Raw genomic sequence first — 17,178 nt, forward strand, 5'->3', positions numbered from 1 at the left:
ACTCTCAGACTGTGCTTCTCTGTCTGTACTCTTGGACTGTGCTTCCACTGTCTGTACTCTCAGACTGTTCTTCCCCTGTCTGTACTCTCAGACTGTGCTTCTCTGTCTGTACTCTTGGACTGTGCTTCCACTGTCTGTACTCTCAGACTGTGCTTCCCCTGTCTGTACTCTCAGACTGTGCTTCTCTGTCTGTACTCTTGGACTGTGCTTCCACTGTCTGTACTCTCAGACTGTGCTTCCCCTGTCTGCACGCTCAGACTGTTCTTCCCCTGTCTGCACGCTCAGACTGTTCTCCCCCTGTTTGTACTCTCAGACTGTGCTCCCCCTGTCTGTACTCTCAGACTCTGCCAACCAACCACCCCCTCCCCCCAACCAGCCCCCTCTCACCCCCAACCCCCCTCCCCCACCCCACCCTGTCCCCAGGGAGCACAGGTACAGAGTTCAGGAAAAGGGGCTGTGAGGACCTTGCACAGTTTGACACAGGGAGTGAGGGGGTATTGGAGGCTATGATGGGCATAAAAATGGACAAATCCCCTGGCCTGGATGAATTGCACCCTAGGTGCTATAGAGGCGAGGCAGGAAATTGCAAGGGCTCTGACCCAAATGTTTAGTTCCTCTCTGGCCACGGGGGAAGTCATGATGTGGAGATGCCGGCGTTGGACTGGGGTAAGCACAGTAAGAAGTCTCACAACACCAGGTTAAAGTCCAACAGGTTTATTTGGTAGCAAATACCATAAGCTTTCGGAGCACTGCTCCTTCGTCAGATGGAGTGGATATCTGCTCTCAAACAGGGCACAGAGACACAAAATCAAGTTACAGAATACTGATTAGAATGTGAATCGCTAAAGCCAGCCAAGTCTTAAAGGTACAGACAATGTGGGTGGAGGGAGCATTGAACACAGGTTAAAGAGACAATACACATCTTTTTAACCTGTGTTGAATGCTCCCTCCACCCACATTGTCTGTACCTTTAAGACCTGGCTGGCTTTAGAGATTTGCATTCTAATTAGTATTCTGTAACTTGATTTCTGTGTCTGTGCACTGTTTGAGAGCAGATATCCACTCCATCTGACGAAGGAGCAGTGCTCCGAAAGCTTATGGTATTTGCTACCAAATAAACCTGTTGGACTTTAACCTGGTGTTGTGAGACTTCTTACGGAGAAAGTGCCAGAGGATTGGAGAACAGTTAATGTGGTTTCAATTTTCAAGAATTTGATTTGTTCTGATTTGATTTATTATTGTCACATGTATTAACATACAGTGAAAAGTATTGTTTCTTGCGCGCTCTACAGACAAAGCATACCGATCATAGAGAAGGAAAGGAGAAAATGCACAATGTAGTGTTACAGTCATAGCTAGGGTGTAGAGAAAGATCAACTTAATATAAGGTAGATTCATTCAAAAGTCTGACAGCAGCAGGGAAAAAGCTGTTCTTGAGTCGGTTGGTACATGACCTCAGACTTTTGTATTTTTTTCCCGACGGAAGAAGGTGGAAGAGAAAATGTCCAGGGTGGGTGGAGTCCTTAATTACGCTGGCTGCTTTGCCGAGGCAGCGGGAAGTGTAGACGGAGTCAATGGATGGGAGGCTGGTTTGCGTGATGGATTGGGCTACATTCACAACCCTTGGTAGTTTCTTGTGGTCTTGGGCAGAGCAGGAGCCATACCAAGCTGTGATACAACCGAAAAGAATGCTTTCTATGGTGCATCTGTAAAAGTTGGTGAGAGTCGTAACCGACATGACAAATTTCCTTAGTCTTCTGAGAAAGTAGAGATGTTAGTGGGCTTTCTTAATTATAGTGTCAGCATGGTAGCGATGAACCAGGGAATTACAGACCGGTGAAACTCACATCAGTGTTAGGGAAACTATTGGAGGAAATTCTGAAGGAGAGATTTAATCTCCACTTGGAAAGGCAATGGTTAATTAGGGATAGTCAACATGGCTTCGTCAGAGGGAGGTCATGATTAAGAAGTTTGGTAGAATTGTTTGAAAATATGATGGAGTGTGTGGATGAGGGAAGTGCAGTTGATGTAGTTTATATGGGTTTTAGCAAAACCTTTGATAAGGTCCCAGATGGGAGACAGATTGAGAAGGTTAAAGCACATGGGATACAGGGAAACTTGGTGAGATGCCTCAGGAACTGGCTTAGTAATAGGACTCTATCTTGGTTTCCAGGTTGCGGCGTTTGCTGTAGAGCTGGTGTATGAGGTGGTTGAGGAGGGTGAGAGAGGTGCGACGGCAAAGTCTCTCAGCATAGTCTGTGTTATAGGTTGACCTGAGTGGGTTCGTGATCCGTAGTCCTTTCGGTATCTTGTCTGCCTTCTTGCATCTTTGTAGAAACTTGATGTCTGTGTCGATATGCGCGATCTTCTTGGAGATCCTCTCCACTTGGAGCCGGCAGTTTGCGGTGTCGATGGTAGTCATGATGTGGAGTCATGATGTTTTACCCTAGTCCAACGCTGGCATCTCCACATCATTAGTAATAGGACACAAAGGGTGGTGGCAGAAGGCTGTTCGAGTGACTGGAGGCCAGTGTCCAATGGTGTAGCACAAGGTTCAGTGCTGGGACCCTTGTTGTTTGTTATATACATAAAAATTACAGATGAGAATGTGGTGGGAATGATAAGCAAGTTTGGAGACGACACCAAGATTGATCGGGTGGTTAATAGTGAAGAAGGAGATCGTAGGTTGCAGGAAGATATGGATGGGTTGGTCAGGTGGGCAGAGCAGTGGCAGATGGTGTTTAACCCTGATAAGTGCGAGGTGATGCACTTTGGAAGAAGAAACAAGATGAGGGAATATTTAATGAATGGCAGGACACTGGGAAGCTCAGAGGAACAGAGGGATCTTGGGGGACTTATTCACAGATCCCTGAAGGCGGCAGAGCAGGTGAATGGGATAGTTAAGAAGGCATAAGGGACACTTGTCTTTATCAGTTGTGATGGAGAGTATGAGAGCAAGGAGGTAATGTTGGAGTTGTACAGAGCATTGGTTAGGCCACAGCTGGAGTTCTGGTCACCTCACTATAGAGAGGATGTGATTGCAGTAGAGGGGGTACAGAGGAGGTTCACCAGGATGTTGCCTGGGATGGAGCATTTGAGCTATGAGAGACTGGATAGGCTGGGATTGGTTTAGAGCAGAGAAGGCTGAGGTGGGGACATGATTGAGGTGTCTAACATTCTGAGGGGTATGAACAGGGTGAGTAGGGAGCAGCTGTTCCCCTTGGTTGCGGGGCCAAACACGAGGGGGCACAGTTTTATGGTGAGGGATTCAAAGGGGATTTAAGAAATTATATTTTCACTCAGAGGGTGGTGGGAATCTGGAATGCACTGCCTGGGAAGGGAGTGGAGGTTGGAAACCTTACAACCTTTAAAACATATTTGGATGAGCATAAGACATAGGAGCAGAATGAGGCCACTCGGCCCATCGAGTCTGCTCCGCCATTCAATCATGGCTGATATTTTTCTCATCCCCATTCTCCTGCCTTTTCCCCATAACCCCTGATCCCCTTATTAATCAAGAACCTATCTATCTCTGTCTTAAAGACACTCAATGACCTGGCCTCCACAGCCTTCTGTGGCAAAGAGTTCCACAGATTCACCACTCTCTGGCTGAAGAAATTCCTCCTCATCTCTGTTTTAAAGGATCGTCCCTTTAGCCTGAGCTTGTGCCCTCTGGTTCTAGTTTTTCCTACTAGTGGAAACATCCTCTCCACGTCCACTCTATCCAGGCCTCGCAGTATCCTGTAAGTTTCAATAAGATCCCTCCCACATCCTTCTAAACTCCAACGAGTACAGACCCAGAGTCCTCAACCGTTCCCCATACGACAAGCTCTTCATTCCAGGGATCACTCTTGTGAACCTCCTCTGGACCCTTTCCAAGGCCGGCACATCCTTCCTTAGACACGAGGCCCAAAACTGCTCACAATACTCCAAATGGGGTCTGACCAGAGCCTTAGACAACCTCAGAACTACATCCCTGCTCTTGTATTCTAGCACTCTCGACATGAATGCTAACATTGCATTTGCCTTCCTAACTGCTGACTGAACCTGCACATTAAACTTAAGAAAATCTTGAACAAAGACTCCCAAGTCCCTTTGTGCTTCTGATTTCCTAAGCATTTCCCCATTTAGAAAATAGTCTATGCCTCCATTCCTCCTTCCAAAGTGCATAACCTCACACTTTTCCACATTGTATTCCATCTGCCACTTCTTTGCCCACTCTCCTAACCTGTCCAAGTTCTTCAGCAGCCCCCCTGCTTCCTCAATACTACCTGTCCCTCTACACTTGAGCACTTAAAATATTAACATTCAAGGTTACGGGACAAGTGCAGGAAAATGGGATTAGTGTGCCTTTAGTGGTAGTTATTGTTGGTGAAGACTCGATGGGCCAAAAGGCCTTTTCTGCACTGTCCAACCCTATGACTCCATCAACAATGAGTTCCTGATTCCCCATTGGAGCTGGGATCAGAGACAAGTGATTCCCACAGTTGACCATCACTCCAAACCTCTTCCTGAGCCTCCACCAACTCCTCAGGAGTTACTCTTGGCCTTCCTCCCCTGCTCCAATCCACAATTCCACAACTCCAATCCCCTTCCCTCCTCCCCTGACTCTCAGTAGGCTGCAGTTCCGCACCCTCCAATATCTCACCAGAGTATGGACAGGATGGACAACTTTGAGGACACTGTTAGTTTGCAATAAATCCCTAGTTGTGAATTCAAGCAGGTTCCACAAGACTTTCACAATCCGGCAAGAATCAACACTTCAAATGGTAAATGCAAAAGCTTTATTCACTATTAAAGGGCAGAAAGATAACAAGTTAAAAAGATAAAAAGGCGTAATATAATTAAAAGCAATGAACAGTAAGAGGAGAAAGTTTAACTTTAACAATCAAACAGACTTTCCTCGGTTGCTCAGGCTAAAGTTGTGAAGTGATAATTCCAAAACCTGAATAACATGTTAAAAAAATGGCCACTCCAAACTTTCATTTTTACCCCCGTCACTCACGCTCTCTTCACTCAAATTAGCCCAAGGGTTGCCCAATAATTGGGTCATTTAACCATCTGCTGATGAATAATTGGCCCCGATTCCCACTTGCTTTTTTTAAAGCTTAACGCTTATTTATTAGTGTCACAAGTAGGCTTACATTAACACTGCAATGAAGTTACTGTGAAAATCCCCCAGTCGCCACACTCCAGCACCTGTTCAGATCAATGCACCCTAACCAGCACATCTCTGGACACTAAGGGGCAATTTACCATGGCCAATCCACCTAACCAGCACATAGAATCATAGTCATAGAGGTTTACAGCATGGAAACAGGCCCTTCGGCCCAACTTGTCCATGCCGCCCTTTTTTTTTTAAAACCCCTAAGCGAGTCCCAATTGCCCGCATTTGGCCCATGTCCCTCCATACCCATCGTACCCATGTAACTGTCTAAATGCTTTTTAAAAGACAAAATTGTACCTGCCTCTACTACTACCTCTGGCAGCTTGTTCCAGACACTCACCACCCTGTGTGTGAAAAAATTGCCCCTCTGGACACTTTTGTATCACTCCCTTCTCACCTTAAACCTATGCCCTCTAGTTTTAGACTTCCCTACCTCTGGGAAAATATATTGACTATCTAGCTGACCTGTGCCCCTCATTATTTTATAGACCTCTATAAGTTCACCCCTCAGCCTCCTTCGCTCCAGAGAAAAAAGTCCCAGTCTATTCAGCCTCTCCTTAGAACTCAAATCATCAAGTCCCAGTAGCATCCTAGTAAATGTTTTTTGCACACTTTCTAGTTTAATAATATCCTTTCTATAATAGGGTGACCAGAACTGTACACAGTATTCCAAGTGTGGCCTTACCAATGTCTTGTACAACTTCAACAAGACGTCCCAATTCCTGTATTCAATGTTCTGACCGATGAAACCAAGCATGCCGAATGCCTTCTTCACCACTCTGTCCACCTGTGATCCCTAAGTCATCTTTCAGACCGTGGGAGGAAACTGGAGCACCTGGAGGAAACCCACGCAGACACGGGGAGAACGTGCAGACTCCACACAGACAGTGACCCAAGTCAGGAATCGAACCCGGGTCCCTGGCGCTGTGAGGCAGGAATGCTAACCGCTGTGCCACCCGTGCATCTCCTGGTGTTTTAATGCAAATGCTTGCTAAAAAATGAGACTATTTGAAGAAGGCCCCATTCCTTTTCCAACGAGTAATTTGCCAAGGGTGCGAAAGTTTGGAGTTTAGCCACTTACAATTCTCATCATTTATGACTAATGTATTTAAAATCAAGCATTAATTATGTGTAATTATAAAATGTAAAAGATTATAAACTTTGTGTTACAGATTATATTCCCAGCCTTTCGAATAGATCTATTGATTAATTGCTTATTCTTTAATTGTCTCAGAATTAAGGCTCTTCACTTTACGAATCTGGCTGGTTTCCAGTAATGCAGTAACTGCGGATTGCTCTCGGCCTACCTCCTGCTCCAATCCACACTTCCACAACTCCCATACCCTTCCCTCCTCCCCTGACTCTCAGTCCCGCACCCTCCAATATCTCACCAGGGTGTGGACAGGATGGACAACTCTGAGAGCCTCACAATTATCCTCACACTTCACACACTCCTGTCGGAGTCACCGGAGAGCAGTCGGGAACTGGAAGCGTGACTGCTTCCCCGCTGCCACCCCCCCCTTCGCTGTCCCGGGAGCTGGGGTGGGTTGAGTGAGTCGCTCTGTCCAGGTTTTAGCACTCACCTGATGAAGGAGCGGTGCTCCGAAAGCTCGTGCTACCAAATAAACCTGTTGGACTTTAACCTGGTGTTGTGAGACTTCTTACTGTCCCAGTTTGAGCAGGCTGGTCCATCCACTCAGCTGCTGGGAGCAACACTGAAGTGTAAAGTGGGAGTTGCTGCTGGATCGAGGACGTGAGTTACCCCCAATCTCAGCTCCTTCAGTCGGTGCAGCCCCTGAACCTAAGCTCAGAGAAACACTGCCCATCACCCAGTGTTAGACAGTTCATTAACAGAGTTAATATATTGCACGCTGGTTAGTGAGAGATCACCTTCTAACCAAACAAACCCTTTGGGATTTTTACATGAAGAATCGGATAGATTAATACAAGAAAATGATGCTAAAAGAGCACAGGGAGATCCCATTACATAACACAGAGCGTGATGCCTTTAGCAGTAGAATAACAGCATGCACTGGGTCCCACGGGGCTGGACTTTGCATCGTCGGGATGGGGAGTTGAGGGGGTAAATTGGGGTAAATTGCACTCAGTGACCCCGAGTAGTCACCTCACAATATTCCCCTTTAGAGAGTGTGCGAGTCCCATCACAGATGAACGGGAAGCTCCAATGAGTTGCTGGTTTCAGTGGGGGGCAGTCGGAGCCCCTCTACCTGATGGGGGTGGGATTGGGGGACGGGGGGGGGGGGGGAGGTAGGAAACTGAACCCCGGAGTTGTTGCTTCCATTGTATTGTATCCCAATGGGTGGTAAATGTCACTGCCCCTGAGGAGGGCATCAAATCAAACATAAAATTAATAGGATTAATAAATCTCGAATTAAATGACTTCAAATTTGGATTTTCTTACCCTGTGATGTTATTGTACCTTTCAGAGATTTTTTTAAAAATCATGTTCTCTGCAGCTCTCAGTGTGCCGAGTTATCTTTGGGAGTCCTTTTATTGCTACTTAAATGGGGTTTGTTTATTTTTTACTTTGGGATTTATGATGAGCTGCATTGTTAGGAGGAAGGCCATATGTTTTTGGACAGTTTTGTTTTCTTTCCTAGGGAGTTTAAGGTATCATTTACTGTTTGACTGGCAGTAGTTTGAGTTTTGGAAGGGACATTAAGCTGGAAAGAAGTGTCTCTCTCTCTCCCTGGTTTTGGAAATTTTGCTGGTTAGCTGAAAGCAAGGCTTCTTGCCTTCCTGGAGTAAATAATCTGTTGTTGTTTGGTTTGACCAGAGTCTCTTCCTGGTGTTCTGGGAAGCTAATCTGACTTCAAACTATTCTGAGAGTATCAAGAGAACTGCCGCTTTCAACCAAAGGACTCAATTCCAGTATCACGTGAGCATTAGTCTTTGCTGTGTTGAACTTGTTTAAAGGGTTTTGTCTATGGGCGGTTTTGGTTTGATTGGAACATCTTAGATGTATTTGTTAAGGGTTATACATTATCGTGATTGTTTTGTTTGTAATTGATAAAAGATATTGCTAATTTTCTTTCCATACAGGTTAACTACATTCTTAATTAAACCTTGTTTGATAAAAGCTCCCTACTGGGTCTTTTGAATCACACCTGAAGTGAAGCCTATCATGCTTATCCGAGCCAAATTCAAGATGCAAAACTCATGACCCAGGTGGGCTCCATAAAACACTTTCTACCTGAACGATGACAATCTGATATTGACAATGGAAAGATTATTTGGCGAGTCCAGCCCAGTGACACTGTTCAATGCTGATTCGAACACCCGTTAGTGCAGCAGATCTGGCCATTTCTCATTGTTCATTGCTGCTTTTGCCTCATTAACTCTTGCTTCGGTGTCGAGACGAAACCACTTGGTGCCTCCGCCCAGGTCTGCTTTGTATTCCTGCAGTGCTTCAAAAATCCTTCCCTCTGCCTCCTTGTCCCTCACCCATACTTCATGCTCACGTGTCAGTTGTCGGGGGTTTCCTGTCTGAAGTTCACGGCACCGTCTCATGGGATTTTTAGAATGGCCCACTTTGTAATATGTGGTGTTTGCCTCATGGATTAAGTAGATGTGTATACCCTAAAGGAGAGAAGGAGCTTACATTTAATCAGCAATTTTCACAATCTCCGGATCTCCCAACGTTCCCAATCTTGTACACAAACATCCCAAAGTGGCAACATGAGGAATAACAAACACTGACACAAGAGACACATATTGGGAGGGGTGGGGGGGCGGCAGCTCTGACACACGGAGGGGATTTGAGGAGGGGGGATTGGAAAGGGGTTCAGATGGGGAATTCCTGAACTGTGGCTTTTTGATACCTGGCCACAGTTCAGAAGAACTGAGTGAAAGATTGGGAAAGAACCTAGCCGATTCTTCCACTTTACTGACCCAGCCCGACAATCAATCAGCTGTCTGGAATCAAAAAAAACCTAAAAGCCAGCAATTTTAGGAAATTATTTCAGATTTTTGCAGTGATCATTAGTCAGAGTTCACTCAAATTCCTTAGAATCGGGAAGTGTCACAAGTAGGCTTACATTAACACTGCAATGAAGTTACTGTGAAAATCCCCTAGTCGCCACATTCCGGCACCTGTTCGGGTACACTGAGGGAGAATTTAGCACGGCCAATGCACCCTAACCAGCATGTCTTTCAGACTGTGGGAGGAAACTGGAGCACCCGGAGGAAACCCACGCAGACACAGGGAGAACGTGCAGACTGCACACAGACAGTGACCAAAGCCAGGAATCGAACCCGGGTCCCTGGCGCTGTGAGGCAGCAGTGCTAACCACTGTACCATCGTGCTACCCCTGGGATGTAACATCGTCAACCAACAATCATTCTAGTTTCCCCTTCAAAATGAGCGGAATGACTCTGTACATAGCCATTAATTTAAAAATAGTTACAGCACTGAATCATTTCTCTGTCTGAACTCTCAGACTGTGCTCCCCCTGTCTGTACTCTCAGACTGTGCTTCCTCTGTCTGTAATCTCAGACTGTTCTTCCACTGTCTGTTCTCTCAGACTGTGCTCCCCGTGAATGTAGTCTCAGACTGTGTTTCCCCCGTCTGTACTCTCAGACTGTGTTTCCCCTGTCTGCATTCTCAGACTGTCCTTCCCATGTCTGCACTCTCAGACTGTGCTTCCCTTGTCTGTACTCTCAGACTGTCCTTCCCCTGTCTGCACTCTCAGACTGTGCTTCCCCTGTCTGTACTCTCAGACTGTGCTTCCTCTGTCTGTACTCTCAGACACTGCTTTCCCTGTCTGTACTCTTAGACTGTGCTTCCCCTGTCTGTACTCTTAGACTGTGCTCCCCCTGTCTGTGCTCTCAGACTGTGCTCCCCCTGTCTGTGCTCTCAGGCTGTGCTCCCCCTGTCTGTACTCTCAGACTGTGCTTCCCCTGCCTGTACTCTCAGACTGCTCCCCCTGTCTGTACTCTCAGACTGCTTCCCCTGTCTGTACTTTCAGACTGTGCTTCCTCTGTCTGTACTCTCAGACTGCTTCCCCTCACAATTATCCTCACACTTCACACACTCCTGTCGGAGTCAATGGAGAGCAGTCGGAAACTGGAAGCGTGACTGCTTCCCCGCCCAACCCCCCCCGCCCCCCGGCCCACCCCACCCGCCCCCGCCGCCCCCCCACCCACCCCCCCGCACTCCCCCCCACCCCCCTCCCCCCCTCCCCCGCCCCCCCCAACCCCCTCCCCCCCCACCCCCCCTCCCCCCCACCCCTCCAACCCCCTCCCCCCCCACCCCCCCCCTCCCCCCCCCCCCACCCCCCCCCCCCCCCCCCCACCCCCGCCCTCCCACCCCCCTTCTCCCCCCCTCCCCCCCACCCCCCCACCCCCACCCCCCCCCCAACCCCCCGCCCGCCACCACCCCCGCCCCCCCACCCCCCCTCCCCCCCACCCCCCTCCCCCCCACCCCCCTCCCCCCCACCCACCCCCCCCACCCCCCCTCACCCCCACCCCCCCTCCCCCCCACCCACCCCCCCCACCCCCCCTCCCCCCCTCCCCCCTCCCCCACACCCCCCCAACGCCCCACCACACCCAACCCCCCACCCCCCCAACCCCCTCCCCCCCCACTCCCCCTCCCCCCCACCCCCCCTCCCCCTCCCCCCCACCCCCCTCCCCCCCACCCCTCTCCCCCCCCTCCCCCCAACCCCCCCCTCCCCCCCACCCCCCTCCCACCCACCCCCCCCTCCCCCCACCCCCCCCTCCCCCCAACCCCCTCTCCCCACCCCACCTCCCCACCCCCCCACCTCCCCCTCCCCCCCACCACCCCACCCCCCCTCCCCCCCTCCCCCCCACAACCCCTCCCCCCCTCCACACCACCTCCCACCCTCCCCCCTCCCCCTCACCCCCTCCCCCCCTCACCCCCTCCCCCCCCCACTCCCCCCCTCCCCCCCTCCCCCCCGCACCCCCCCACCCCCCCACCCACACCCCCACCCCCCTCTCCCCCCCACCCCCCCCTCCCCCCCACCCCCCCTCCCCCCCACCCCCCACCCCCCCACCCCCCCTCCCCCCCACCCCCCCTCCCCCCACCCCCCCTCCCCCCCACCGCCCCCTCCCCCCCACCCCCCCTCCCCCCCAACCCCCCTCCCACCCCCCCACCCCCCCCACCTCCCCCTCCCCCCCACCACCCCTCCCCCCCTCCCCCCCCACTACCCCTCCCCCCTCCACCCCGACTCCCCCCCCTCCCCCCTCCCCCTCCCCTCCCCCCCCCCTCTCCCCCCCTCCCCCCTCCCCCCTCCCCCCCTCCCCCCTCCCTCCCCCCCTGGGGTGGGTTGAGTGAGTCGCTCTGCCCAAGTTTTAGCACTCTCCGGATGAAGGAGCAGCGCTCCAAAAGCTCGTGCGACCAAATAAACCTGTTGGACTTTAACCTGGTGTTGTGAGACTTCTTACTGTCCCAGTTTGAGCAGGCTGGTCTCTCCACAAACTGCTGGGAGCAACACTGAAGTGTAAAGTGGTAGTTGCTGCTGGATCGAGGACGTGAGTTACCCCCAGACTGGAATCAATCTCAGCTCCTTCAGTCGGTGCAGCCCCTGAACCTAAGCTCAGAGAAACTCTGCCCATCACCCAGTGTTAGACAGTTCATTAACAGAGTTAATATATTGCACGCTGGTTAGTGAGAGATCACCTTCTAACTAAACAAACCCTTTGGGATTTTTACATCAAGAATTGGATAGATTAATACAAGAAAATGATACTAAAGGAGCACAGGGAGATCCCATTGCATAGCACAGAGCGTGATGCCTTTAGCAGCAGAATAGCAGCACGCACTGGGTCCCACGGGGCTGGACTTTGCATCGTCGGGATGGGCAGTTGAGGGGGTAAATTGGGGTAAATTGCACTCAGTAACCCCCAGTAGTCACCTCACAATATTCCCCTTTAGAGAGTGTGCGAGTCCCATCACAGATGAACGGGAAGCTCCAATGAGTTGCTGGTTTCAGTGGGGGGGGCAGTCGGAGCCCCTCTACCTGATGGGGGTGGGATTGGGGGACGGGCAGGGGGGTGGGCTGAATCCAGCAGCTTTGATTGGGTGGGAGGTGTTGCTGAAGATATCAAATTGCCCCGAGAGGGGATTGAGGGGAAAGTATGACTGGGATAAATAAACCCAGAATTAAATTACTTCACATTGTAAAACACACTTTGCAGAGTCCAGCCCAGTGACAGTGTTTGCTGCTGATTGAAATCCCCTGTGGGAGGGGAAACATGACCATCGCCACGGAACTGGGATGTCAGTTCCGGATAACACTAACCAACTTCATGCCCAGTATCACATTTAGCAACACATCATTGTTACCTGAGAGCTGCTCGAAATCGTGTGCGGCGAATCCAGTGAATCTGGTACTTTCTGTTTCTCAGCAACTGCTCCATCCTCGCTGCTGGGCTGTTCGTCTTGTTTTGTAAGCGACAGGTTGATCAATTCACTCGCAACCTCATCAACCTGAGAATCCTCTGATCTTTGTCCACTCTGAAGTTGAGAAAGAAGTAACATTCATAAAGCACCTTCCACAATCTCCACGTCATCCAAAATTCGACAACAAAAGACATCCCAAGGCAGAAACGTGAGGATAAAGGAACCCAGACCCATGAGGGGGGTATTAGGAGGGGGGAAACTGCCTGGTCACAGGGCGGGGGGTCACTAAGGAGAATAAAAGGCAGCAATTTCTGACTTAAAATCCTGAGCCAATCAGCAAATTCAGGGAAAAGCCGAGAATCGAAGATAACCAGAAACACTTTCTCTGTAAACTGGGTGTAACCTCCTCACTCAGAGAAATGTCTATTTCCATAGAAGCAAAGAACTTTACAGTGCAGAAGGAGGCCATTCAGCCCATTGAGTCTGCACCGACCACAATCCCACACAGGCCCGATCCAACGAAGCCCAGCCATTTACTCTGGCTAGTCACCCTGACACCAAGGGGCAATTCAGCACAGCCCAATCCACCTAACCCGCACATCTTTCAGACTGTGGGAGGAAACTGGAGCACCCGGAGGAAACCCACGCAGACACGGGGAGAATGTGCAGACTCCGCACAGACAGTGACCCAAGCTAGGAATTGAAACTGAATCCCTGGTGCTGTGAGGCAGCAATGCTAACCACTGTGCCGCCCCATTGTCCTTCATAAAGGATGACAGTGAATCTGTGGATACTACACAGCCCGGAGGCTGGTGATAAATCCGTCCCAATATTTAACCTTTCCCTCAGGATTTTAGACACATTCCCAATCCCATTCGTGTCCATCCCAAATAACCTGTCCAATCCCTTCAGCATTTTAAGTTCCTCAGTCGCTCCGTCTCTGAGCCTGTGTCTGTCTAAAAAGTCAAACTGGATCTGAATAATGTGTAGCCTGAATATTGCAGATTCTCCTGATCACTTTCCACTCCACACAGTCCCAGTATTCTCAGACTGTGCTTCCCCTGTCTGTACTCTCAGACTGTGCGTCCCCTGTCTGTACTCTCAGACTGTGCTTCCACTGTCTCTACTCTCAGACTGTGCTTCCCCTGTCTGTACTCTCAGACTGTGTGTCCCCTGTCTGTACTCTCAGACTGTGCTTCCGCTGTCTCTGCTCTCAGACTGTGCTTCCCTGTCTGTACTCTCAGACTGTGCTTCCACTGTCTCTACTCTCAGACTGTGCTTCCCCTGTCTGTACTCTCAGACTGTGCGTCCCCTGTCTGTACTCTCAGACTGTGCTTCCGCTGTCTCTGCTCTCAGACTGTGCTTCCGCTGCCTGTACTCTCAGACTGTGCTACCCTTGTCTGTACTCCACTGTCTGTAGTCTCAGACTGTGCTTCCACTGTCTGTACTCTCAGACTGTGCTTCCCCTGTCTGTACTCTCAGACTGTGCTTCCCCTGTCTGTACTCTCAGACTGTACTCCCCCTGTCTGTCCTCTCAGACTGTGCTCCCCCTGGATGAACTCTCAGACTGTGCTTCCCTGTCTGTACTCTCAGACTGTGCTTCCCCTGTCTGTACTCTCAGACTGTGCTTCCCCTGTCTGTACTCTCAGACTGTGCTTCCCCTGTCTGCAGTCTCAGATTGTGCTTCCCCTATCCGTACTCTCTGACTGTCCATCCCCTGCCTGTACTCTCCAACTCTGCTTCCCCTGCCTGTACTCTCCAACTCTGCTTCCCCTGCCTGCACATTTGGGAAAATGTGTGTTTTACCAACAGGTGACTGTCAGTCTCAATGATCTGGTGAAACGTCTGCAGTGTCTGCCGTTCGATATTGTAAACTGTCAGTTTCTTTACAGCCTCTTCATGCTCGCTGTCAGACAGCTGTTCCTGATATACAAATACCATTTCATTGGGGGAGCCAGGCTGAGGCTGAAGAAGCTGTACAACCTCAGCAAACACTTCAGCAGCATTCTCTGACCTTCCCACATAGAAATCATTCGTGCAGCAAACGCGGATCACGGAGGTTTTCCCACTCTGAAGTTGAGAAAGAAGTTCCATTCATAAAACACCTTCCACAATCCCCACGTCGTCCAAAATTTGACACCGAAAAAACATCCCAAGGCGTAAGAAAAAACACAGACCCATGAGGGGGACATTAAAAGGGGGGCAAACTGCCTGGTCACAGGGTTGGGGGGCGGGGGGGAATGACAGTGAATCTGTGGATACCACACGGCCCAGAGGCTGGTGATAAATCCTTCCCAATATTTAACCCAGTGGTTCCCAAACTTTTTTCACTGGGCCGCACTTTCAGAATAAAAATTTGCTCGTGCCACACCGAATTTTTTATTGATCATAAATACATTCAAAAACAACTCCGAGCAGTGCTTGATTCATAACATAGAACACAACTACTTTATAATATGATCATGGGACATCTAGAAAGTATAAAACAATGCTTGTTTAAACCATGTTTCAATGTTTCTTTGATTGTTCTTGAATCTTCCCGCCACACTTGCCATCCCCTCTCGCCGCACCAGTGTGGCGCGCCGCACCCTTTGGGAACCACTGATTTAACCTTTCCCTCAGGATTTTAGACTCATTCCCAATCCCATTCGTGTCCATCTCAAATAACCTATCCAATCCCTTCGACATTTTAAAATCCTCAGTCGCTCCGTCTCTGAGCCTGTGTCTGTCTAACAAGTCAAACTGGATCTGAATAATGTGGAGCCTGAATATTGCTGATTCTCCTGATCACTTTCCATTCCACACACTCAATATCACTCACTGGGGAAAATGGACAAAATTACACTCAATGCTCCAAGTGCGGCCAGAACCAAAGATTGACATTGGTTTCAATACTCAATGGATTTGCTCTCCCCGTGTCTGCGTGGGTTTCCTCCGGGTGCTCCAGTTTCCTCCCACAGTCTGAAAGACGTGCTGGTTAGGTGTGTTGGCCGTGCTAAATTCTCCCTCGGTGTACCCGAACAGTCACCGGAGTGTGGCAACTGGGGGATTTTCACAGTAACTTCATTGCACAGTAACGTCATTGTGACATGAATAAATATACAAATAAGGATAAGGAAACCGCCTGTGATTAAAGATAGAAAGCTGTGGAAATACACAATGGGTCAGTGAGGTAATGAATTGGGGCTCAGAGAGCAGGAGACGGGGGTTTGAGAGGTTGGAAGAAAGTAAAGAAAATTATTTCATGGTTTTCAGTTTAGTCGATTGTGGGAATGTGAGAAACAGAGAGTGAAAGAGTTTCCCACTTTGAGGTGGTGGAAAAGACTGAGTTAGAGTTGGAGAGGATCAGTAAGTCTCGATTTGATGATAGTGAGGGGGTGGGGTGTCTATCGTTCTCTAAATGTCATTGGGACTGGGTAAAAGGGATCAGAAAAAATTCATTAGGAAAGAGATTGAAGCGTGTTCAGGAAAATCACGCAGGTGTTAAACCAAGAATCCTTCTTTTTATTCAGGAATGGTGGCTTATAAATTGCCAGGAATTTCTCGCTACGTTTTCCTGGTCCCCAATCACCCTGACAGCGTCAAAGAGTCTCAATTCTCACTCACGGAGATCATTAAAACATTAAGAATCTGTTTCACTGCTTTGCAAACTCATAACTCACCAACGTACCCATCAATTGCAACTCTGTGAAGCACAAAACATGAGGAAAACCATTCGGTTCATCACAGCCCCGTCACCCAGAAAGACCCCCATCATTCCCCAGAAAACAGGGGGAACCACTGGGCACAATTTCACGTGGAGCCCTCTCTGAGGGTGCCACCCCACAGAGGACCCCGGGCTGGTATCCGAGTCGCCGCCCGGGTGAGATTGATACCTGGAGCAGAAATGCCAGCGAGCAGTTACCTGGGAGAGCAGATGAAAAGGAATTGGAAACTATTGCAGACACTTTGCAGAATAGTGCAGACAGTGTTGGGGTTCCCCGATACTGTGTCACAGCAGGTAGCTGGAGTAATGCTGATATCCCACACACACCTGGAGATAAACCCAAAACTCCACGTTGAATCTTAAATATTCCACAGCTAAATATTGAAACAGATAACTCACCATTTTCAGTTGGAATGCCTCTACAGTCCCGTCTGTTTCTCTCCTATATCTGGCAGCTCAGATATTGATAAACCGGTTTCAATTATGATGCGTCATTATTTAATTAATTGTTTTACTGTCATCAGTGCATCATTATCATTGGAAGATTCCCAAACACTCTCAGCCCACAGAGAAACACCTGGAGCATAGAAACGGATAATATGGAATAAATACCAGGATCTGGGAGGAACTCCAGTGTGGTCAGTGATCCAGTATTCAGGGTCTGTGGGGGTCTAATTCTCTCTTTGTACAATGTTACTAGTACAGCTTTGGAATGTTGAAATGTTAGTTTCTGTCTCTCTCCCCTGATCCATGACATCAATTGTGTTTTTTGATTGAGATTCACATTCCACATCCTGTTGGGACAGGAGTGCATTGGCTGGTTGGTTGGTTGGTTGGGGAACAGGTTTGTCACTGGCAAAGATCACCAGGTTATTTAGTTCCTGGAATGTGTTGAGATAGTTAAATCTGCGCTCACTCACACTA

The 17,178-nt window shown here is 49.4% G+C and overlaps 1 protein-coding gene across 1 annotated transcript; it reads right to left on the reverse strand.

Moving 5' to 3' along the window:
* Positions 1-4,767: 4,767 nt before the first annotated feature.
* Positions 4,768-16,720, reverse strand: LOC144486570 (uncharacterized). Its single transcript, XM_078204626.1, has 3 exons — positions 16,654-16,720; positions 12,492-12,662; positions 4,768-8,767 (listed from the first exon to the last, which is right to left on the reverse strand). The coding sequence occupies exons 1-3, from the start codon at positions 16,654-16,656 to the stop codon at positions 8,471-8,473; spliced, it is 471 nt and encodes a 156-aa protein (XP_078060752.1). The 5' UTR covers positions 16,657-16,720; the 3' UTR covers positions 4,768-8,470.
* Positions 16,721-17,178: the final 458 nt, after the last annotated feature.

Source organism: Mustelus asterias, unplaced genomic scaffold, assembly GCF_964213995.1.
Source record: "Mustelus asterias unplaced genomic scaffold, sMusAst1.hap1.1 HAP1_SCAFFOLD_400, whole genome shotgun sequence".
In the NCBI taxonomy this organism is placed as follows: Eukaryota; Metazoa; Chordata; class Chondrichthyes; order Carcharhiniformes; family Triakidae; genus Mustelus; species Mustelus asterias.

Bases quoted from the DNA above. Each gene is read 5' to 3' on its own strand.
- LOC144486570 (XM_078204626.1), bottom strand. The intron at 8,768-12,491 runs GTAACAATGATG...TCTCTCCTTTAG, and splicing joins CGATTTCGAGCAGCTCTCAG to GGTATACACATCTACTTAAT.